Raw genomic sequence first — 25,755 nt, 5'->3', positions numbered from 1 at the left:
GGTAGACTACTACCACCAGGTAGACTCCTACCACCACCAGGTAGACTCCTACCACCACCAGGTAGACTCCTACCACCACCAGGTAGACTCCTACCACCAGGTCGACTCCTACTACCACCAGGTAGACTCCTACTACCACCAGGTAGACTACTACCACCAGGTAGACTACTACCACCAGGTAGACAACTACTACCACCAGGTAGACTCCTACCACCAGGTAGACTCCTACCACCACCAGGTCGACTCCTACCACCAGGTAGACTCCTACCACCAGGTAGACTACTACCACCACCAGGTAGACTACTACCACCAGGTAGACTCCTACCACCAGGTAGACTCCTACCACCACCAGGTAGACTCCTACTACCACCAGGTAGACTCCTACTACCACCAGGTAGACTCCTACTACCACCAGGTAGACTCCTACTACCACCAGGTAGACTACTACTACCAGGTAGACTACTACTACCACCAGGTAGACTACTACCACCAGGTAGACTCCTACCACCAGGTAGACTCCTACCACCAGGTAGACTCCTACCACCAGGTAGACTCCTACCACCAGGTAGACTCCTACCACCACCAGGTCGACTCCTACCACCAGGTAGACTCCTACCACCACCAGGTAGACTCCTACCACCAGGTAGACTCCTACCACCACCAGGTAGACTACTACCACCACCAGGTAGACTCCTACCACCAGGTAGACTACTACTACCACCAGGTAGACTCCTACCACCAGGTAGACTCCTACCACCAGGTAGACTACTACCACCAGGTAGACTACTACCACCACCAGGTAGACTCCTACCACCAGGTAGACTCCTACTACCACCAGGTAGACTCCTACTACCACCAGGTAGACTCCTACTACCACCAGGTAGACTCCTACTACCACCAGGTAGACTCCTACTACCACCAGGTAGACTACTACTACCACCAGGTAGACTACTACTACCACCAGGTAGACTCCTACCACCAGGTAGACTCCTACCACCAGGTAGACTCCTACCACCACCAGGTCGACTCCTACCACCAGGTAGACTCCTACCACCACCAGGTCGACTCCTACCACCAGGTAGACTCCTACTACCACCAGGTAGACTACTACCACCACCAGGTAGACTCCTACCACCAGGTAGACTACTACTACCACCAGGTAGACTCCTACCACCAGGTAGACTCCTACCACCAGGTAGACTACTACCACCAGGTAGACTACTACCACCACCAGGTAGACTCCTACCACCAGGTAGACTACTACTACCACCAGGTAGACTACTACCACCAGGTAGACTACTACCACCAGGTAGACTACTACCACCACCAGGTAGACTCCTACCACCAGGTAGACTACTACTACCACCAGGTAGACTCCTACCACCAGGTAGACTACTACCACCAGGTAGACTACTACTACCACCAGGTAGACTCCTACTACCACCAGGTAGACTCCTACTACCACCAGGTAGACTACTACCACCAGGTAGACTCCTACCACCAGGTAGACTCCTACCACCAGGTAGACTCCTACCACCAGGTAGACTACTACCACCAGGTAGACTACTACCACCAGGTAGACTCCTACCACCAGGTAGACTCCTACCACCAGGTAGACTACTACTACCACCAGGTAGACTCCTACTACCACCAGGTAGACTCCTACTACCACCAGGTAGACCCCTACTACCACCAGGTAGACTCCTACTACCACCAGGTAGACTCCTACTACCAGGTAGACTACTACTACCACCAGGTAGACTACTACTACCACCAGGTAGACTCCTACCACCAGGTCGACTACTACCACCAGGTAGACTACTACTACCACCAGGTAGACTCCTACCACCAGGTAGACTATTACCACCAGGTAGACTATTACCACCAGGTAGACTCCTACCACCAGGTAGACTCCTACCACCAGGTAGACTCCTACCACCACCAGGTAGACTCCTACCACCACCAGGTCGACTCCTACCACCACCAGGTAGACTCCTACCACCACCAGGTCGACTCCTACCACCACCAGGTCGACTCCTACCACCACCAGGTCGACTACTACCACCAGGTAGACTCCTACCACCACCAGGTAGACTCCTACCACCACCAGGTAGACTCCTACCACCACCAGGTAGACTCCTACCACCACCAGGTAGACTCCTACCACCACCAGGTAGACTCCTACCACCACCAGGTAGACTCCTACCACCACCAGGTAGACTACTACTACCACCAGGTCGACTCCTACCACCAGGTCGACTACTACCACCAGGTAGACTACTACTACCACCAGGTAGACTCCTACCACCACCAGGTAGACTCCTACCACCAGGTAGACTCCTACCACCACCAGGTCGACTACTACCACCAGGTCGACTACTACCACCAGGTAGACTCCTACCACCACCAGGTAGACTCCTACCACCACCAGGTAGACTCCTACCACCACCAGGTAGACTCCTACCACCACCAGGTAGACTCCTACCACCACCAGGTAGACTCCTACCACCACCAGGTCGACTACTACCACCAGGTAGACTCCTACCACCACCAGGTAGACTCCTACCACCACCAGGTAGACTCCTACCACCACCAGGTAGACTCCTACCACCACCAGGTAGACTCCTACTACCACCAGGTAGACTCCTACCACCACCAGGTAGACTCCTACCACCACCAGGTAGACTCCTACCACCACCAGGTAGACTCCTACCACCACCAGGTAGACTCCTACCACCACCAGGTAGACTCCTACCACCACCAGGTAGACTCCTACCACCACCAGGTAGACTCCTACCACCACCAGGTAGACTACTACCACCAGGTAGACTACTACCACCAGGTAGACTACTACCACCAGGTAGACTCCTACCACCAGGTAGACTACTACCACCAGGTAGACTCCTACCACCAGGTAGACTACTACCACCAGGTAGACTACTACCACCAGGTAGACTCCTACCACCAGGTAGACTCCTACTACCACCAGGTAGACTACTACTACCACCAGGTAGACTCCTACCACCACCAGGTAGACTCCTACCACCACCAGGTAGACTCCTACCACCACCAGGTAGACTCCTACCACCACCAGGTAGACTCCTACTACCACCAGGTAGACTCCTACCACCACCAGGTAGACTCCTACCACCACCAGGTAGACTCCTACCACCACCAGGTAGACTCCTACCACCACCAGGTAGACTACTACCACCAGGTAGACTACTACCACCAGGTAGACTCCTACCACCACCAGGTAGACTCCTACTACCACCAGGTAGACTACTACCACCAGGTAGACTACTACCACCAGGTAGACTACTACCACCAGGTAGACTCCTACCACCAGGTAGACTCCTACCACCAGGTACACTCCCCTCACACACAGGGAAATGGTTTCTAAAAGACACAACCCTCTGTGAAGACGGCCTAAATGTGTACACGTAACCACAGCAGTGTTCTACAGTATTGGACCGTTGACCTTTGACATTTTTCAAATTCTGTCTTGCAGCCTCAGGCAATTTCTCCAACTGTCAACACATTCAAAATGAATAGAGGACGTGTAACGCAGAGGGGTTGGTTGGGAATTGTGGGGAGGTGCGCGTTCGGGCTGTGTACCCCCCCCACCCCCCGCGGATGGTGGTCTCAGAGCCACGTAATATATAACATATTGTAGATTAATAGAGAAGACATTAAAACTATTATATAAAATATGGAACCATGTAGTAACCAAAAAAAAGTGAAGAATCTCATATACAATATATGTTGATTTATTTAACAAAGTAGCCACCCTTTGCCTTAATGACACCTTTGCACACTCTTGGCACACCGTGGAATGAGTGGGTGTGTCCAAATGTTTGAATGGTACTGTTCATTTGCTCATAAAGGCGTCTCCACCACTATTTCTCGCATAATACATTTTACAGACAACAAAAAGATCCCAGTATTTCAAACAAACAAATTGTCTGTCGACAATTATGAAATTGCTCCCACATTCCCCGGGTAGTGACTCTTTTCAAACGTCAGGTAATTCATCCTGGTTAATATACTGTGTCTCGTTATTAAGGAGGTCCATTATTGGCTCAAGAGCTCCCCTAGAGGTCAAACCTCTGGAGAGTATCTTTAACTCACCTGATGGACAGGTAACAGTTGTTCAGGTTCCCAACAGCAAAGTAGTCCGCTGCTACTACGATGTCGATACCGTAGGGGAACGTGCCCTGGAGACAGAGAGGCAAGGGATCACGTCGTTGGTTTTACTTTATGTACCAAGAGAACAGTGGTTTCAGTGTGACCGACTGGGTTCCAACACAGGTCTCCTGTTAGCCCGCTGAGCTAAAGCCTATGCATTAGACCAGGGAGCTAACACAAATCTCCAGGTCTCAGGCAAGGTTACCAAAACACCTCTGTGTCCATCAGTAAACCAACGAGGCTGATTCCCTGACCTGTCAATGTTTTTTATTTCTATTTATTCCACCTTTATTTAACCAGGTAGGCTAGTTGAGAACACCTTTATTTAACCAGGTAGACTAGTTGAAAACACCTTTATTTAACCAGGTAGACTAGTTGAGAACACCTTTATTTAACCAGGTAGGCTAGTTGAGAACACCTTTATTTAACCAGGTAGGCTAGTTGAGAACACCTTTATTTAACCAGGTAGGCTAGTTGAGAACACCTTTATTTAACCAGGTAGGCTAGTTGAGAACACCTTTATTTAACCAGGTAGGCTAGTTGAGAACACCTTTATTTAACCAGGTAGACTAGTTGAAAACACCTTTATTTAACCAGGTAGACTAGTTGAGAACACCTTTATTTAACCAGGTAGGCTAGTTGAGAACACCTTTATTTAACCAGGTAGGCTAGTTGAGAACACCTTTATTTAACCAGGTAGACTAGTTGAAAACACCTTTATTTAACCAGGTAGACTAGTTGAGAACACCTTTATTTAACCAGGTAGGCTAGTTGAGAACACCTTTATTTAACCAGGTAGACTAGTTGAAAACACCTTTATTTAACCAGGTAGACTAGTTGAGAACACCTTTATTTAACCAGGTAGGCTAGTTGAGAACACCTTTATTTAACCAGGTAGGCTAGTTGAGAACACCTTTATTTAACCAGGTAGGCTAGTTGAAAACACCTTTATTTAACCCGGTAGGCCAGTTGAGAACACCTTTATTTAACCAGGTAGGCTAGTTGAGAACACCTTTATTTAACCAGGTAGACTAGTTGAAAACACCTTTATTTAACCAGGTAGACTAGTTGAGAACACCTTTATTTAACCAGGTAGGCTAGTTGAGAACACCTTTATTTAACCAGGTAGGCTAGTTGAGAACACCTTTATTTAACCAGGTAGGCTAGTTGAGAACAAGTTCTCATTTACAACTGCGACCTGGCCAAGATAAAGCATAGCAGTGTGAACAGACAACACAGAGTTACACATGGAGTAAACAATTAACAAGTCAAATAACATAGTAGGAAAAAAATCATCTATATACATTGTGTGCAAAAGGCATGAGGAGGTAGGGCAATAAATAGGCCATAGTAGTGAATAATTACAATTTATCAGATTAACACTGGAGTGATAAATGAGCAGATGAACATGTGCAGGTAGAGATACTGGTGTTTTTAATTAGCTGTTTTATATTCTTGTGAATTCAATGTTTTTTACTAGATTACTTGTAGTTGTTCATGTTGTCTGTCTGTATTTTTTTTTGTAATGACTTGGTGCTGCCTATCTTGGCCAGGGCGCTCTTGCAAAAGAGATTTTAATCTCAATGAGCCCTTCCTGGTTAAATAAAGGTTAAATAAAACAATTTAAAAAATGAGTCACAGTTGAATAATATGAACATTTGAAATAATATGAAATCTGAATGGTAATTACATGTTGATAACTAGTCCCTAGATCTGATGCCAAGCTTGGCAAGTGCTGGCTGCACACAAAGCAATAGAATCTGCCTGTGGCCAAGTCAGTGTTGGCATTTCTTGATCAGCAAAGAATTTAATTTTCTGCCAGTTGTTGAACTGTTTAAAGGACTTTAGTGACAGTCAGTAACACCTGGATGGTAGGTGATCATTACAGACAGTTGTTGATATGTTTAAAGGACTTTAGTGACAGCCAGGACAGGTTACCGTAACACCTGGATGGTAGGTGATCATTACAGACAGTTGTTGATATGTTTAAAGGACTTTAGTGACAGCCAGGACAGGTTACCGTAACACCTGGATGGTAGGTGATCATTACAACCCTAATGTACTGTGTATCATAGCATTAGTCATGTAATAACTAATAACCTATGGTTTTGGTAACTGGGTTCACAAACCTGTCTTCCCACATTCTCCTGGAAGGCAGCCTGGGAGAGGAAGAGAAGAATACACAGTTTAGAAGTTAAATAATAGTAGTGAGATCTGATATAAATGACAGGGTCTAAGAGACAGTAGTTAGATAATAGTCAGTAGTCAGATCTGATATAAATGACAGGGTCTAAGAGACAGTAGTTAGATAATAGTCAGTAGTCAGATCTGATATAAATGACAGGGTCTAAGAGACAGTAGTTAGATAATAGTCAGTAGTCAGATCTGATATAAATGACAGGGTCTAAGAGACAGTAGTTAGATTATAGTAGTGAGATCAGATATGAATGACAGGGTCTAAGAGACAGTAGTTAGATTATAGTCAGTAGTCAGATCTGATATAAATGACAGGGTCAGGGACTAAGAGACAGTAGTTAGATAATAGTCAGTAGTGAGATCTGATATAAATGACAGGGTCAGGGACTAAGAGACAGTAGTTAGATAATAGTCAGTAGTCAGATCTGATATAAATGACAGGGACTAAGAGACAGTAGTTAGATAATAGTAGTGAGATCTGATATAAATGACAGGGTCAATCCAGAAAGTTAATTAAAATGACATAAACCATTATTTTCTATGATTATTTTTTAACATGTAAATTTAATTTAAATTAATTCCCTGGATTTATTGAATTAAAAAGGGAATTTCTCAACCTTGATACATGGTTTGATATGTGTACGAGAGAGAGACTGAAACAGAGAGAGACAGAGAGAGAGAGACTGAGACAGAGAGAGACAGAGACAGAGACAGAGACAGAGACAGAGACAGAGACAGAGTGGTCACTCACTGATGCAGCTCTACGACAGTTGATGTTTCGGTCGAACACAGCAGTGATCACCAGAGCACTGAAAAAAGAGAGAGAGAGAGAGAGACAGAGAGGAGAGAGAGACAGAGAGACAGAGAGACAGAGAGAGAGACAGAGAGAGAGACAGAGAGAGAGACAGAGAGACAGAGAGACAGAGAGACAGAGAGACAGAGAGAGAATAGAGAGAGAGAGAGAGAGAGAGAATAGAGAGAGAGAGAGAGAGAGAGAATAGAGAGAGCGAGAGAGAGAGAATAGAGAGAGAGAATAGAGAGAGAGAATAGAGAGAGAGAATAGAGAGAGAGAATAGACAGAGAGAGAGAGAGAGAGAATAGAGAGAGAGAATAGAGAGAGAGAATAGAGAGAGAGAATAGAGAGAGAGAGAGAGAGAGAGAGAGAGAATAGAGAGAGAGAGAGAATAGAGAGAGAGAATAGAGAGAGAGAATAGAGAGAGAGAATAGAGAGAGAGAGAGAATAGAGAGAGAGAGAGAGAGAATAGAGAGAGAGAATAGAGAGAGAGAGAGAGAGAGAAAGAGAGAGCATAGAGAGAGAGAGACAGAGACAGAGAGACACAAATAGATGGACAGGTAAACACACTGACACACAGGCAGGCAGGTGAATGTGTTTATTACCTTTATGCCTTTGTATTGGGGGTTGGCCCACAGTGAAGTCAGTGCTATGATCAGACATGAACCCTTGAACAAAACAGATCAAGTTTGACCTTGTGGTTGTTGATAAAAGTATGAACTAATAAACTACCACTCAAGAAAAGTGTTAGCCAGTTTCTTGGTCGACCTACTGAAGAAAAACAAACTAATCTGGGCTGACAACCAAAATTCAACAAGTTGACATTGTGCAACAACAACAACCTGAAGGAATGTATGATTAGATATGACTCCGGGGCCCCCTCCTGCAGTCGCCGACTCCGGGGCCCCCTCCTGCAGTCGCCGACTCCGGGGGACCCTCCTGCAGTCGCCGACTCCGGGGACACTAACCTGACTAACTCTGTTCTCTCTGTCCCTGGACCCTAACCTGACTAACTCTGTTCTCTCTGTCCCTGGACCCTAACCCTGACTAACTCTGTTCTCTCTGTCCCTGGACCCCAACCCTGACTAACTCTGTTCTCTCTGTCCCTGGACCCTAACCTGACTAACTCTGTTCTCTCTGTCCCTGGACACTAACACTAACCTGACTAACTCTGTTCTCTCTGTCCCTGGACCACAACCCTGACTAACTCTGTTCTCTCTGTCCCTGGACCCTAACCTGACTAACTCTGTTCTCTCTGTCCCTGGACACTAACCCTGACTAACTCTGTTCTCTCTGTCCCTGGACCCTAACCCTGACTAACTCTGGTCTCTGTCCCTGGACCCTAACCTGACTAACTCTGTTCTCTCTGTCCCTGGACACTAACCTGACTAACTCTGGTCTCTGTCCCTGGACCCTAACCTGACTAACTGTTCTCTCTGTCCCTGGACACTAACCCTGACTAACTCTGTTCTCTCTGTCCCTGGACCCTAACCTGACTAACTGTTCTCTCTGTCCCTGGACCCTAACCCTGACTAACTCTGGTCTCTGTCCCTGGACCCTAACCTGACTAACTGTTCTCTCTGTCCCTGGACACTAACCCTGACTAACTCTGTTCTCTCTGTCCCTGGACCCTAACCTGACTAACTGTTCTCTCTGTCCCTGGACCCTAACCCTGACTAACTCTGGTCTCTGTCCCTGTACCCTAACCTGACTAACTCTGTTCTCTCTGTCCCTGGACACTAACCTGACTAACTCTGTTCTCTCTGTCCCTGGACCCTAACCTGACTAACTCTGGTCTCTGTCCCTGGACCCTAACCTGACTAACTGTTCTCTCTGTCCCTGGACACTAACCCTAACCTGACTAACTATGTTCTCTGTCCCTGGACACTAACCTGACTAACTCTGTTCTCTCTGTCCCTGGACCCTAACCCTGACTAACTCTGTTCTCTCTGTCCCTGGACCCTAACCCTGACTAACTCTGTTCTCTCTGTCCCTGGACCCTAACCTGACTAACTCTGTTCTCTCTGTCCCTGGACACTAACACTAACCTGACTAACTCTGTTCTCTCTGTCCCTGGACCCCAACCTGACTAACTCTGTTCTCTCTGTCCCTGGACACTAACACTAACCTGACAAACTCTGTTCTCTCTGTCCCTGGACCCTAACCCTGACTAACTATGTTCTCTCTGTCCCTGGACCCTAACCTGACTAACTGTTCTCTCTGTCCCTGGACCCTAACCCTGACTAACTCTGGTCTCTGTCCCTGGACCCTAACCTGACTAACTCTGTTCTCTCTGTCCCTGGACCCTAACCTGACTAACTCTGTTCTCTCTGTCCCTGGACACTAACCCTGACTAACTCTGTTCTCTCTGTCCCTGGACCCTAACCCTGACTAACTCTGGTCTCTGTCCCTGGACCCTAACCTGACTAACTCTGTTCTCTCTGTCCCTGGACACTAACCTGACTAACTCTGTGCTCTCTGTCCCTGGACCCTAACCTGACTAACTCTGGTCTCTGTCCCTGGACCCTAACCTGACTAACTGTTCTCTCTGTCCCTGGACACTAACCCTGACTAACTCTGTTCTCTCTGTCCCTGGACCCTAACCTGACTAACTGTTCTCTCTGTCCCTGGACCCTAACCCTGACTAACTCTGGTCTCTGTCCCTGGACCCTAACCTGACTAACTGTTCTCTCTGTCCCTGGACACTAACCCTGACTAACTCTGTTCTCTCTGTCCCTGGACCCTAACCTGACTAACTGTTCTCTCTGTCCCTGGACCCTAACCCTGACTAACTCTGGTCTCTGTCCCTGTACCCTAACCTGACTAACTCTGTTCTCTCTGTCCCTGGACACTAACCTGACTAACTCTGTTCTCTCTGTCCCTGGACCCTAACCTGACTAACTCTGGTCTCTGTCCCTGGACCCTAACCTGACTAACTGTTCTCTCTGTCCCTGGACACTAACCCTAACCTGACTAACTCTGTTCTCTGTCCCTGGACACTAACCTGACTGACTGTTTTCTCTGTCCCTGGACCCTAACCCTGACTAGCCACTGTGGTTTCAGTGAGGCAACAGTCCATGTGGACTGGAGGACGGAAAGAAAGAACGAGAGAGTCTCATCTGAGGAGGAGAGTTCCCCTGGAGACATCCTGCACCTTATTTCCTGTGTGAGTTCCAGTGTTTAATAGTGACCAAGCACAATGTCTGTGTGCGTACCCCCCTGTGCATGTGTGTGTGTGTGTACCCCCCTGTGCATGTGTGTGTGTGTGTGTGTGTGTGTGTGTGCATACCCCCCTGTGTGTGTGTGTGTGTACCCCCCTGTGCATGTGTGTGTGTGTGTGTGTGTGTGTGTGTGTGTGTGTGTGTACACCCCCCTGTGCATGTGTGTGTGTGTGTGTGTACACCCCTGTGTGTGTGTGTGTGTGTGTGTGTGTGTGTGTGTGTGTGTGTGTGTGTACACCCCTGTGTGTGTGTGTGTGTGTGTGTGTACCCCCTGTGCGTGTGTGTGTGTGTGTACCCCCCTGTGTGTGTGTGTGTGTGTGTGTATGTATGTGTGTGTGTAAATGCCACACTAAAATAGATTAAAAATGTCAAGAGGCTTTTACGAATCTGGAGCAGGACTGAGCTTGCCTGAGCCCCGGTACCAAACAGCCACCGAAACCAACCACGCCAGGCGAAACTTGGCAAGGCTGGCTGCAGGGAGCGGGAGGCTGGTGTGTGTGTGTGGGGGGGAGGGGGGAGGGTAAAACTGACACTGCAGAGGCACAGGGTCCCACAGGCCCAGACATGTCCATGGAGGGAGTGAGGGAGGGAGGCAGGAGCAGGGCGCGTAAATGAACTTCAACTTCTCTGCAGACACAGGCAGGACAGGTGTGGAGTCATGCACAGCTAAGAGGTACACATGAGACCTGAACCTGCACACACACACACACACACACACACACACACACACACACACACACACACACACACACACACATACACACACACACACACACACACACACACACCTGACTGACAAGCAAGGCCCTCCACTCATCACTTCCTCCTCCCATCACCCTCTCCTCAGCATGGCAAGAAACAACCCACTCATCACTTCCTCCTCTCATCACCCTCTCCTCAGCATGGCAAGACCCTCCACTCATCACTTCCTCCTCTCATCACCCTCTCCTCAGCATGGCAATAAACAACCCACTCATCCACAGTAACATGAACACAACACCTTCAGTCACCTTAAGGAGCGTCTGCCTGCCTGTCTGTGAAATGCATTGTGCCCGGACAGTGCTCCAAACCAAACCAGTTAGACACGTCGTATGGCTTAACAGCCAGAGGGAGATGGTTTCATCATGCTGAGGTGTGGATGAGGAGCAGCCAGAGGGAGATGTTTGTGGTCTACGTTGAGGTGTGGATGAGGAGCAGGTAGAGATAGAGGCTTGTAGTCGACACGTTGAGGTGTGGATGAGGAAAGGCAGAGATAGAGGCTTGTAGTCGACACGTTGAGGTGTAGATGAGGAGAGGCAGAGATAGAGGCTTGTAGTCGACACGTTGAGGTGTAGATGAGGAGAGGCAGAGATAGAGGCTTGTAGTCGACACGTTGAGGTGTAGATGAGGAGAGGCAGAGGCTTGCGACAACGACCCCAGTACATACGATCCTGTTGTTACTGGGAACTACGATAACGACCCCAGTACATATGATACCGTTGTTACTGTGAACTACGATAACGAACCCAGTACATATGATACCGTTGTTACTGGGAACTACGATAACGAACCCAGTACATATGATACCGTTGTTACTGGGAACTACGATAACGACCCCAGTACATATGATACCGTTGTTACTGGGAACTACGAAAACGACCCCAGTACATATGATACTGTTGTTACTGGGAACTACGAAAACGAACCCAGTACATATGATACCGTTGTTACTGGGAACTACGAACCCAGTACATATGATACCGTTGTTACTGGGAACTACGACCCCAGTACATATGATACCGTTGTTACTGGGAACTACAACCCCAGTACATATGATACCGTTGTTACTGGGAACTACGACCCCAGTACATATGATACCGTTGTTACTGGGAACTACGATAACGACCCCAGTACATATGATACTGTTGTTACTGAGAACAACGAACCCAGTACATATGATACCATTGTTACTGGGAACTACGACCCCAGTACATATGATACCGTTGTTACTGGGAACTACGACCCCAGTACATATGATACTGTTGTTACTGGGGGGTATGATAACGACCCCAGTACATATGATACCGTTGTTACTGGGAACTACGACCCCAGTACGTATGATACCGTTGTTACTGAGAACTACGATAACGACCCCAGTACATATGATACTGTTGTTACTGAGAACAACGACCCCAGTACATATGATACCGTTGAGCAGGCAGAGATAGAGGCTTGTAGTCGACACGTTGAGGTGTGGATGAGGAAAGGCAGAGATAGAGGCTTGTAGTCGACACGTTGAGGTGTAGATGAGGAGAGGCAGAGATAGAGGCTTGTAGTCGACACGTTGAGGTGTAGATGAGGAGAGGCAGAGATAGAGGCTTGTAGTCGACACGTTGAGGTGTAGATGAGGAGAGGCAGAGATAGAGGCTTGTAGTCGACACGTTGAGGTGTAGATGAGGAGAGGCAGAGATAGAGGCTTGTAGTCGACACGTTGAGGTGAAGATGAGGAGCAGCAGAGGCTTGCGACAACGACCCCAGTACATACGATAACGTTGTTACTGGGAACTACGATAACGAACCCAGTACATATGATACTGTTGTTACTGGGAACTACGAAAACGACCCCAGTACATATGATACTGTTGTTACTGGGAACTACGACCCCAGTACATATGATACCGTTGTTACTGGGAACTACGACCCCAGTACATATGATCCTGTTGTTACTGGGAACTACGATAACGACCCCAGTACATATGATACCGTTGTTACTGGGAACTACGATAACGAACCCAGTACATATGATACTGTTGTTACTGGGAACTACGAAAACGACCCCAGTACATATGATACTGTTATTACTGGGAACTACGACCCCAGTACATATGATACCGTTGTTACTGGGAACTACGAACCCAGTACATATGATACCGTTGTTACTGGGAACTACGACCCCAGTACATATGATACCGTTGTTACTGGGAACTACAACCCCAGTACATATGATACCGTTGTTACTGGGAACTAAGACCCCAGTACATATGATACCGTTGTTACTGGGAACTACGATAACGACCCCAGTACATATGATACTGTTGTTACTGAGAACAACGAACCAAGTACATATGATACCATTGTTACTGGGAACTACAACCCCAGTACATCTGATACCGTTGTTACTGGGAACTACGACCCCAGTACATATGATACTGTTGTTACTGGGGGGTATGATAACGACCCCAGTACATATGATACTGTTGTTACTGAGAACAACGACCCCAGTACATATGATACCGTTGTTACTGGGAACTACGATAACGACCCCAGTACATACGATACCGTTGTTACTGGGAACTACGACCCCAGTACATATGATACCGTTGTTACTGGGAACTACGACCCCAGTACATATGATACCGTTGTTACTGGGAACTACGATAACGACCCCAGTACATATGATACTGTTGTTACTGAGAACAACAACCCCAGTACATATGATACCATTGTTACTGGGAACTACGACCCCAGTACATATGATACCGTTGTTACTGGGAACTACGACCCCAGTACATATGATACTGTTGTTACTGGGGGGTATGATAACGACCCCAGTACATATGATACAGTTGTTACTGGGAACTACGACCCCAGTACATATGATACTGTTGTTACTGGGAACTACGATAACGACCCCAGTACATATGATACTGTTGTTACTGAGAACAACGACCCCAGTACATATGATACTGTTGTTACTGGGAACTACGATAACAACCCCAGTACATATGATACTGTTGTTACTGGGAACTACGACCCCAGTACATATGATACAGTTGTTACTGGGAACTACGACCCCAGTACATATGATATTGTTGTTACTGAGAACAACGACCCCAGTACATACGATACCGTTGTTACTGGGAACTACGACCCCAGTACATATGATACAGTTGTTACTGGGGGGTATGATAACGACCCCAGTACATACGATACTGTTGTTACTGGGAACTACGACCCCAGTACATATGATACCGTTGTTACTGGGGACTACGATAACGACCCCAGTTCATATGATACCGTTGCTACTGGGAACTACGACCCCAGTACATATGATACCGTTGTTACTGAGAACAACGACCCCAGTACATATGATACCGTTGTTACTGGGGAGTATGATAACGACCCCAGTACATATGATACCGTTGTTACTGGGGAGTATGATAACGACCCCAGTACATATGATACCGTTGTTACTGGGGAGTATGATAACTACCCCAGTACATATGATACCGTTGTTACTGGGGAGTATGATAACGACCCCAGTACATATGATACCGTTGTTACTGGGGAGTATGATAACGACCCCAGTACATATGATACCGTTGTTACTGGGGAGTATGATAACGACCCCAGTACATATGATACCGTTGTTACTGGGGAGTATGATAACGACCCCAGTACATATGATACCGTTGTTACTGGGGAGTATGATAACGACCCCAGTACATATGATACCGTTGTTACTGGGGAGTATGATAACTACCCCAGTACATATGATACCGTTGTTACTGGGGAGTATGATAACGACCCCAGTACATATGATACTGTTGTTACTGGGGAGTATGATAACGACCCCAGTACATATGATACTGTTGTTACTGAGAACAACGACCCCAGTACATATGATACTGTTGTTACTGGGAACTACGATAACAACCCCAGTACATATGATACTGTTGTTACTGGGAACTACGACCCCAGTACATATGATACAGTTGTTACTGGGAACTACGACCCCAGTACATATGATATTGTTGTTACTGAGAACAACGACCCCAGTACATACGATACCGTTGTTACTGGGAACTACGACCCCAGTACATATGATACAGTTGTTACTGGGGGGTATGATAACGACCCCAGTACATACGATACTGTTGTTACTGGGAACTACGACCCCAGTACATATGATACCGTTGTTACTGGGGACTACGATAACGACCCCAGTTCATATGATACCGTTGCTACTGGGAACTACGACCCCAGTACATATGATACCGTTGTTACTGGGGAGTATGATAACGACCCCAGTACATATGATACCGTTGTTACTGGGGAGTATGATAACGACCCCAGTACATATGATACCGTTGTTACTGGGGAGTATGATAACTACCCCAGTACATATGATACCGTTGTTACTGGGGAGAATGATAACGACCCCAGTACATATGATACCGTTGTTACTGGGGAGTATGATAACGACCCCAGTACATATGATACCGTTGTTACTGGGGAGTATGATAACGACCCCAGTACATATGATACCGTTGTTACTGGGGAGTATGATAACGACCCCAGTACATATGATACCGTTGTTACTGGGGAGTATGATAACGACCCCAGTACATATGATACCGTTGTTACTGGGGAGTATGATAACTACCCCAGTACATATGATACCGTTGTTACTGGGGAGTATGATAACGACCCCAGTACATATGATACTGTTGTTACTGGGGAGTATGATAACGACCCCAGTACATATGATACCGTTGTTACTGGGGAGTATGATAACGACCCCAGTACATATGATACCGTTGTTACTGGGGAGTATGATAACGACCCCAGTACATATGATACCGTTGTTACTGGGGAGTATGATAACGACCCCAGTACATATGATACCGTTGTTACTGGGGAGTATGATAACTACCCCAGTACATATGATACCGTTGTTACTGGGGAGTATGATAACGACCCCAGTACATATGATACCGTTGTTACTGGGGAGTATGATAACGACCCCAGTACATATGATACCGTTGTTACTGGGGAGTATGATAACGACCCCAGTACATATGATACCGTTGTTACTGGGGAGTATGATAACGACCCCAGTACATATGATACCGTTGTTACTGGGGAGTATGATAACGACCCCAGTACATATGATACCGTTGTTACTGGGGAGTATGATAACGACCCCAGTACATATGATACCGTTGTTACTGGGGAGTATGATAACGACCCCAGTACATATGATACCGTTGTTACTGGGGAGTATGATAACGACCCCAGTACATATGATACCGTTGTTACTGGGGAGTATGATAACGACCCCAGTACATATGATACCGTTGTTACTGGGGAGTATGATAACGACCCCAGTACATATGATACCGTTGTTACTGGGGAGTATGATAACGACCCCAGTACATATGATACCGTTGTTACTGGGGAGTATGATAACGACCCCAGTTCATATGATACCGTTGTTACTGGGGAGTATGATAACGACCCCAGTACATATGATACCGTTGTTACTGGGGAGTATGATAACGACCCCAGTACATATGATACCGTTGTTACTGGGGAGTATGATAACGACCCCAGTACATATGATACCGTTGTTACTGGGGAGTATGATAACGACCCCAGTACATATGATACCGTTGTTACTGGGGAGTATGATAACGACCCCAGTACATATGATACCGTTGTTACTGGGGAGTAGGATAACGACCCCAGTACATATGATACCGTTGTTACTGGGGAGTAGGATAACGACCCCAGTACATATGATACCGTTGTTACTGGGGAGTAGGATAACGACCCCAGTACATATGATACCGTTGTTACTGGGGAGTATGATAACGACCCCAGTACATATGATACCGTTGTTACTGGGGAGTATGATAACGACCCCAGTACATATGATACCGTTGTTACTGGGGAGTATGATAACGACCCCAGTACATATGATACCGTTGTTACTGGGAACTACGACCCCAGTACATATGATACCGTTGTTACTGGGGAGTATGATAACGACCCCAGTACATATGATACCGTTGTTACTGGGGAGTATGATAACGACCCCAGTACATATGATACCGTTGTTACTGGGGAGTATGATAACGACCCCAGTACATATGATACCGTTGTTACTGGGGAGTATGATAACGACCCCAGTACATATGATACCGTTGTTACTGGGGAGTACGATAACGACCCCAGTACATATGATACCGTTGTTACTGGGGAGTACGATAACGACCCCAGTACATATGATACCGTTGTTACTGGGGAGTACGATAACGACCCCAGTACATATGATACCGTTGTTACTGGGGAGTACGATAACGACCCCAGTACATATGATACCGTTGTTACTGGGGAGTACGATAACGACCCCAGTACATATGATACCGTTGTTACTGGGGAGTACGATAACGACCCCAGTACATATGATACCATTGTTACTGGGGAGTACGATAACGACCCCAGTACATATGATACCGTTGTTACTGGGGAGTACGATAACGACCCCAGTACATATGATACCGTTGTTACTGGGGAGTACGATAACGACCCCAGTACATATGATACCGTTGTTACTGGGGAGTACGATAACGACCCCAGTACATATGATACCGTTGTTACTGGGGAGTACGATAACGACCCCAGTACATATGATACCGTTGTTACTGGGGAGTACGATAACGACCCCAGTACATATGATACCGTTGTTACTGGGGAGTACGATAACGACCCCAGTACATATGATACCGTTGTTACTGGGGAGTATGATAACGACCCCAGTACATATGATACCGTTGTTACTGGGGAGTATGATAACGACCCCAGTACATATGATACCGTTGTTACTGGGGAGTATGATAACGACCCCAGTACATATGATACCGTTGTTACTGGGGAGTATGATAACGACCCCAGTACATATGATACCGTTGTTACTGGGGAGTATGATAACGACCCCAGTAGATATGATACCGTTGTTACTGGGGAGTATGATAACGACCCCAGTACATATGATACCGTTGTTACTGGGGAGTATGATAACGACCCCAGTACATATGATACCGTTGTTACTGGGAACTACGACCCCAGTACATATGATACCGTTGTTACTGGGGAGTATGATAACGACCCCAGTACATATGATACCGTTGTTACTGGGGAGTATGATAACGACCCCAGTACATATGATACCGTTGTTACTGGGGAGTATGATAACGACCCCAGTACATATGATACCGTTGTTACTGGGGACTACGATAACGACCCCAGTACATATGATACCGTTGTTACTGGGGAGTATGATAACGACCCCAGTACATATGATACCGTTGTTACTGGGGAGTAGGATAACGACCCCAGTACATATGATACCGTTGTTACTGGGGACTACGATAACGACCCCAGTACATATGATACCGTTGTTACTGGGGAGTATGATAACGACCCCAGTACATATGATACCGTTGTTAGTGGGAACTACGACCCCAGTACATATGATACCGTTGTTACTGGGGAGTATGATAACGACCCCAGTACATATGATACCGTTGTTAGTGGGAACTACGACCCCAGTACATATGATACCGTTGTTACTGGGGACTACGATAACGACCCCAGTACATATGATACCGTTGTTACTGGGAACTACGATAACGACCCCAGTACATATGATACCGTTGTTACTGGGGAGTATGATAACGACCCCAGTACATATGATACCGTTGTTACTGGGGAGTATGATAACGACCCCAGTACATATGATACCGTTGTTACTGGGGAGTATGATAACGACCCCAGTACATATGATACCGTTGTTACTGGGGACTACGATAACGACCCCAGTACATATGATACCGTTGTTACTGGGGAGTATGATAACGACCCCAGTACATATGATACCGTTGTTACTGGGGAGTAGGATAACAACCCCAGTACATATGATACCGTTGTTACTGGGGAGTATGATAACGACCCCAGTACATATGATACCGTTGTTACTGGGGAGTAGGATAACGACCCCAGTACATATGATACCGTTGTTACTGGGGAGTAGGATAACGACCCCAGTACATATGATACCGTTGTTACTGGGGAGTATGATAACGACCCCAGTACATATGATACCGTTGTTACTGGGGACTACGATAACGACCCCAGTACATATGATACCGTTGTTACTGGGAACTACGATAACGACCCCAGTACATATGATACCGTTGTTACTGGGGAGTACGATAACGACCCCAGTACATATGATACCGTTGTTACTGGGTAGTAGGATAACGACCCCAGTACATATGATACCGTTGTTACTGGGGAGTATGATAACGACCCCAGTACATATGATACCGTTGTTACTGGGGACTACGATAACGACCCCAGTACATATGATACCGTTGTTACTGGGAACTACGATAACGACCCCAGTACATATGATACCGTTGTTACTGGGAACTACGATAACGACCCCAGTACATATGATACCGTTGTTACTGGGGAGTATGATAACGACCCCAGTACATATGATACCGTTGTTACTGGGAACTACGACCCCAGTACATATGATACCGTTGTTACTGGGGAGTATGATAACGACCCCAGTACATATGATACCGTTGTTACTGGGGACTACGATAACGACCCCAGTACATATGATACCGTTGTTACTGGGAACTACGATAACGACCCCAGTACATATGATACCGTTGTTACTGGGGAGTACGATAACGACCCCAGTACATATGATACCGTTGTTACTGGGGAGTAGGATAACGACCCCAGTACATATGATACCGTTGTTACTGGGGAGTATGATAACGACCCCAGTACATATGATACCGTTGTTACTGGGGACTACGATAACGACCCCAGTACATATGATACCGTTGTTACTGGGAACTACGATAACGACCCCAGTACATATGATACCGTTGTTACTGGGAACTACGATAACGACCCCAGTACATATGATACCGTTGTTACTGGGGAGTATGATAACGACCCCAGTACATATGATACCGTTGTTACTGGGAACTACGACCCCAGTACATATGATACCGTTGTTACTGGGGAGTATGATAACGACCCCAGTACATATGATACCGTTGTTACTGGGGACTACGATAACGACCCCAGTACATATGATACCGTTGTTACTGGGGAGTACGATAACGACCCCAGTACATATGATACCGTTGTTACTGGGGAGTACGATAACGACCCCAGTACATATGATACCGTTGTTACTGGGGAGTATGATAACGACCCCAGTACATATGATACCGTTGTTACTGGGGAGTATGATAACGACCCCAGTACATATGATACCGTTGTTACTGGGGAGTATGATAACGACCCCAGTACATATGATACCGTTGTTACTGGGGACTACGATAACGACCCCAGTACATATGATACCGTTGTTACTGGGGAGTATGATAACGACCCCAGTACATATGATACCGTTGTTACTGGGGACTACGATAACGACCCCAGTACATATGATACCGTTGTTAGTGGGGACTACGATAACGACCCCAGTACATATGATACCGTTGTTACTGGGAACTACGACCCCAGTACATATGATACCGTTGTTAGTGGGGACTACGATAACGACCCCAGTACATATGATACCGTTGTTACTGGGGAGTACGATAACGACCCCAGTACATATGATACCGTTGTTACTGGGGAGTACGATAACGACCCCAGTACATATGATACCGTTGTTACTGGGGAGTATGATAACGACCCCAGTACATATGATACCGTTGTTACTGGGGAGTATGATAACGACCCCAGTACATATGATACCGTTGTTACTGGGGAGTATGATAACGACCCCAGTACATATGATACCGTTGTTACTGGGGAGTATGATAACGACCCCAGTACATATGATACTGTTGTTACTGGGGAGTACGATAACGACCCCAGTACATATGATACCGTTGTTACTGGGGAGTACGATAACGACCCCAGTACATATGATACCGTTGTTACTGGGGAGTACGATAACGACCCCAGTACATATGATACCGTTGTTACTGGGGAGTACGATAACGACCCCAGTACATATGATACCGTTGTTACTGGGGAGTACGATAACGACCCCAGTACATATGATACCGTTGTTACTGGGGAGTACGATAACGACCCCAGTACATATGATACCGTTGTTACTGGGGAGTACGATAACGACCCCAGTACATATGATACCGTTGTTACTGGGGAGTACGATAACGACCCCAGTACATATGATACCGTTGTTACTGGGGAGTACGATAACGACCCCAGTACATATGATACCGTTGTTACTGGGGAGTACGATAACGACCCCAGTACATATGATACCGTTGTTACTGGGGAGTACGATAACGACCCCAGTACATATGATACCGTTGTTACTGGGGAGTACGATAACGACCCCAGTACATATGATACCGTTGTTACTGGGGAGTACGATAACGACCCCAGTACATATGATACCGTTGTTACTGGGGAGTACGATAACGACCCCAGTACATATGATACCGTTGTTACTGGGGAGTATGATAACGACCCCAGTACATATGATACCGTTGTTACTGGGGAGTATGATAACGACCCCAGTACATATGATACCGTTGTTACTGGGGAGTATGATAACGACCCCAGTACATATGATACCGTTGTTACTGGGGAGTATGATAACGACCCCAGTACATATGATACCGTTGTTACTGGGGAGTATGATAACGACCCCAGTAGATATGATACCGTTGTTACTGGGGAGTATGATAACGACCCCAGTACATATGATACCGTTGTTACTGGGGAGTATGATAACGACCCCAGTACATATGATACCGTTGTTACTGGGAACTACGACCCCAGTACATATGATACCGTTGTTACTGGGGAGTATGATAACGACCCCAGTACATATGATACCGTTGTTACTGGGGAGTATGATAACGACCCCAGTACATATGATACCGTTGTTACTGGGGAGTATGATAACGACCCCAGTACATATGATACCGTTGTTACTGGGGACTACGATAACGACCCCAGTACATATGATACCGTTGTTACTGGGGAGTATGATAACGACCCCAGTACATATGATACCGTTGTTACTGGGGAGTAGGATAACGACCCCAGTACATATGATACCGTTGTTACTGGGGACTACGATAACGACCCCAGTACATATGATACCGTTGTTACTGGGGAGTATGATAACGACCCCAGTACATATGATACCGTTGTTAGTGGGAACTACGACCCCAGTACATATGATACCGTTGTTACTGGGGAGTATGATAACGACCCCAGTACATATGATACCGTTGTTAGTGGGAACTACGACCCCAGTACATATGATACCGTTGTTACTGGGGACTACGATAACGACCCCAGTACATATGATACCGTTGTTACTGGGAACTACGATAACGACCCCAGTACATATGATACCGTTGTTACTGGGGAGTATGATAACGACCCCAGTACATATGATACCGTTGTTACTGGGGAGTATGATAACGACCCCAGTACATATGATACCGTTGTTACTGGGGAGTATGATAACGACCCCAGTACATATGATACCGTTGTTACTGGGGACTACGATAACGACCCCAGTACATATGATACCGTTGTTACTGGGGAGTATGATAACGACCCCAGTACATATGATACCGTTGTTACTGGGGAGTAGGATAACAACCCCAGTACATATGATACCGTTGTTACTGGGGAGTATGATAACGACCCCAGTACATATGATACCGTTGTTACTGGGGAGTAGGATAACGACACCAGTACATATGATACCGTTGTTACTGGGGAGTAGGATAACGACCCCAGTACATATGATACCGTTGTTACTGGGGAGTATGATAACGACCCCAGTACATATGATACCGTTGTTACTGGGGACTACGATAACGACCCCAGTACATATGATACCGTTGTTACTGGGAACTACGATAACGACCCCAGTACATATGATACCGTTGTTACTGGGGAGTACGATAACGACCCCAGTACATATGATACCGTTGTTACTGGGTAGTAGGATAACGACCCCAGTACATATGATACCGTTGTTACTGGGGAGTATGATAACGACCCCAGTACATATGATACCGTTGTTACTGGGGACTACGATAACGACCCCAGTACATATGATACCGTTGTTACTGGGAACTACGATAACGACCCCAGTACATATGATACCGTTGTTACTGGGAACTACGATAACGACCCCAGTACATATGATACCGTTGTTACTGGGGAGTATGATAACGACCCCAGTACATATGATACCGTTGTTACTGGGAACTACGACCCCAGTACATATGATACCGTTGTTACTGGGGAGTATGATAACGACCCCAGTACATATGATACCGTTGTTACTGGGGACTACGATAACGACCCCAGTACATATGATACCGTTGTTACTGGGAACTACGATAACGACCCCAGTACATATGATACCGTTGTTACTGGGGAGTACGATAACGACCCCAGTACATATGATACCGTTGTTACTGGGGAGTAGGATAACGACCCCAGTACATATGATACCGTTGTTACTGGGGAGTATGATAACGACCCCAGTACATATGATACCGTTGTTACTGGGGACTACGATAACGACCCCAGTACATATGATACCGTTGTTACTGGGAACTACGATAACGACCCCAGTACATATGATACCGTTGTTACTGGGAACTACGATAACGACCCCAGTACATATGATACCGTTGTTACTGGGGAGTATGATAACGACCCCAGTACATATGATACCGTTGTTACTGGGAACTACGACCCCAGTACATATGATACCGTTGTTACTGGGGAGTATGATAACGACCCCAGTACATATGATACCGTTGTTACTGGGGACTACGATAACGACCCCAGTACATATGATACCGTTGTTACTGGGGAGTACGATAACGACCCCAGTACATATGATACCGTTGTTACTGGGGAGTACGATAACGACCCCAGTACATATGATACCGTTGTTACTGGGGAGTATGATAACGACCCCAGTACATATGATACCGTTGTTACTGGGGAGTATGATAACGACCCCAGTACATATGATACCGTTGTTACTGGGGAGTATGATAACGACCCCAGTACATATGATACCGTTGTTACTGGGGACTACGATAACGACCCCAGTACATATGATACCGTTGTTACTGGGGAGTATGATAACGACCCCAGTACATATGATACCGTTGTTACTGGGGACTACGATAACGACCCCAGTACATATGATACCGTTGTTAGTGGGGACTACGATAACGACCCCAGTACATATGATACCGTTGTTACTGGGAACTACGACCCCAGTACATATGATACCGTTGTTAGTGGGGACTACGATAACGACCCCAGTACATATGATACCGTTGTTACTGGGAACTACGACCCCAGTACATATGATACCGTTGTTACTGGGAACTACGATAACGACCCCAGTACATATGATACCGTTGTTACTGGGAACTACGACCCCAGTACATATGATACCGTTGTTACTGGGAACTACGACCCCAGTACATATGATACCGTTGTTACTGGGGACTACGACCCCAGTACATATGATACCGTTGTTACTGGGGACTACGACCCCAGTACATATGATACCGTTGTTACTGGGAACTACGACCCCAGTACATATGATACCGTTGTTATTTGAAACAGGCAGCTACACTGAGTTTACAAAACATTAAGAACACCCCCCTTTCGCCCTCAGAACAGCCTCAATTCGTCAGGCCACGGACTCTACAAGGTGTTGAAAGCATTCCACAGGGATGCTGGCCCATGTTGACTCTACAAGGTGTTGACAGCGTTCCACAGGGATGCTGGCCCATGTTGACTCTACAAGGTGTTGAAAGCGTTCCACAGGGATGCTGGCCCATGTTGACTCTACAAGGTGTTGAAAGCGTTCCACAGGGATGCTGGCCCATGTTGACTCTACAAGGTGTTGACAGCGTTCCACAGGGATGCTGGCCCATGTTGACTCTACAAGGTGTTGAAAGCGTTCCACAGGGATGCTGGCCCATGTTGACTCTACAAGGTGTTGAAAGGGTTCCACAGGGATGCTGGCCCATGTTGACTCTACAAGGTGTTGAAAGCGTTCCACAGGGATGCTGGCCCATGTTGACTCTACAAGGTGTTGAAAGCGTTCCACAGGGATGCTGGCCCATGTTGACTCCAATGCTTCCCACAGTTGTGTCAAGTTGGTTGTCCTTTGGGTGGTGGACCATTCTTGATACACACGGGAAACTGTTGAGCGTGAAAAACCCAGCAGCGTTGCAGTTCTTGACACAAACCGGTGTGCTTGGCACCTACTACCACACCCCGTACAAAGGCACTTAAATCTTTAGTCTTGCCCATTCACCCTCTGAATGGCAACACATACACAATCCATGTCTCATTTGTCTCAAGGCTTAAAAATCCTTGTTTAACCTGGTTTCATCAGCGCTAAGGCCTGTGGTCTATTCAGCTGTGACACTAAAGGCCTGTGGTCTA

General features: G+C 46.5%; 1 protein-coding gene across 6 annotated transcripts in view; it reads right to left on the bottom strand.

Moving 5' to 3' along the window:
* LOC110538844 (tubulin-specific chaperone D-like) overlaps positions 1-25,755 on the bottom strand; it is a 133,987-nt gene that overhangs the window by 57,083 nt on the left and 51,149 nt on the right. For all 6 annotated transcript variants that reach the window (XM_036939481.1, XM_036939482.1, XM_036939483.1 and 3 more), the window contains exons 16-18: positions 7,136-7,193; positions 6,318-6,347; positions 4,132-4,217 (exon numbers count right to left, since the gene is read on the bottom strand). In XM_036939481.1, the coding sequence (XP_036795376.1) occupies positions 4,132-4,217; positions 6,318-6,347; positions 7,136-7,193 (174 nt within the window). The remainder of the gene's footprint in view (positions 1-4,131; positions 4,218-6,317; positions 6,348-7,135; positions 7,194-25,755) is intronic.

The sequence above is a fragment of the Oncorhynchus mykiss genome, chromosome 12 (assembly GCF_013265735.2).
Source record: "Oncorhynchus mykiss isolate Arlee chromosome 12, USDA_OmykA_1.1, whole genome shotgun sequence".
Classification (NCBI taxonomy): domain Eukaryota; kingdom Metazoa; phylum Chordata; class Actinopteri; order Salmoniformes; family Salmonidae; genus Oncorhynchus; species Oncorhynchus mykiss.
This window is presented reverse-complemented; position numbering and strand designations above follow the sequence as displayed.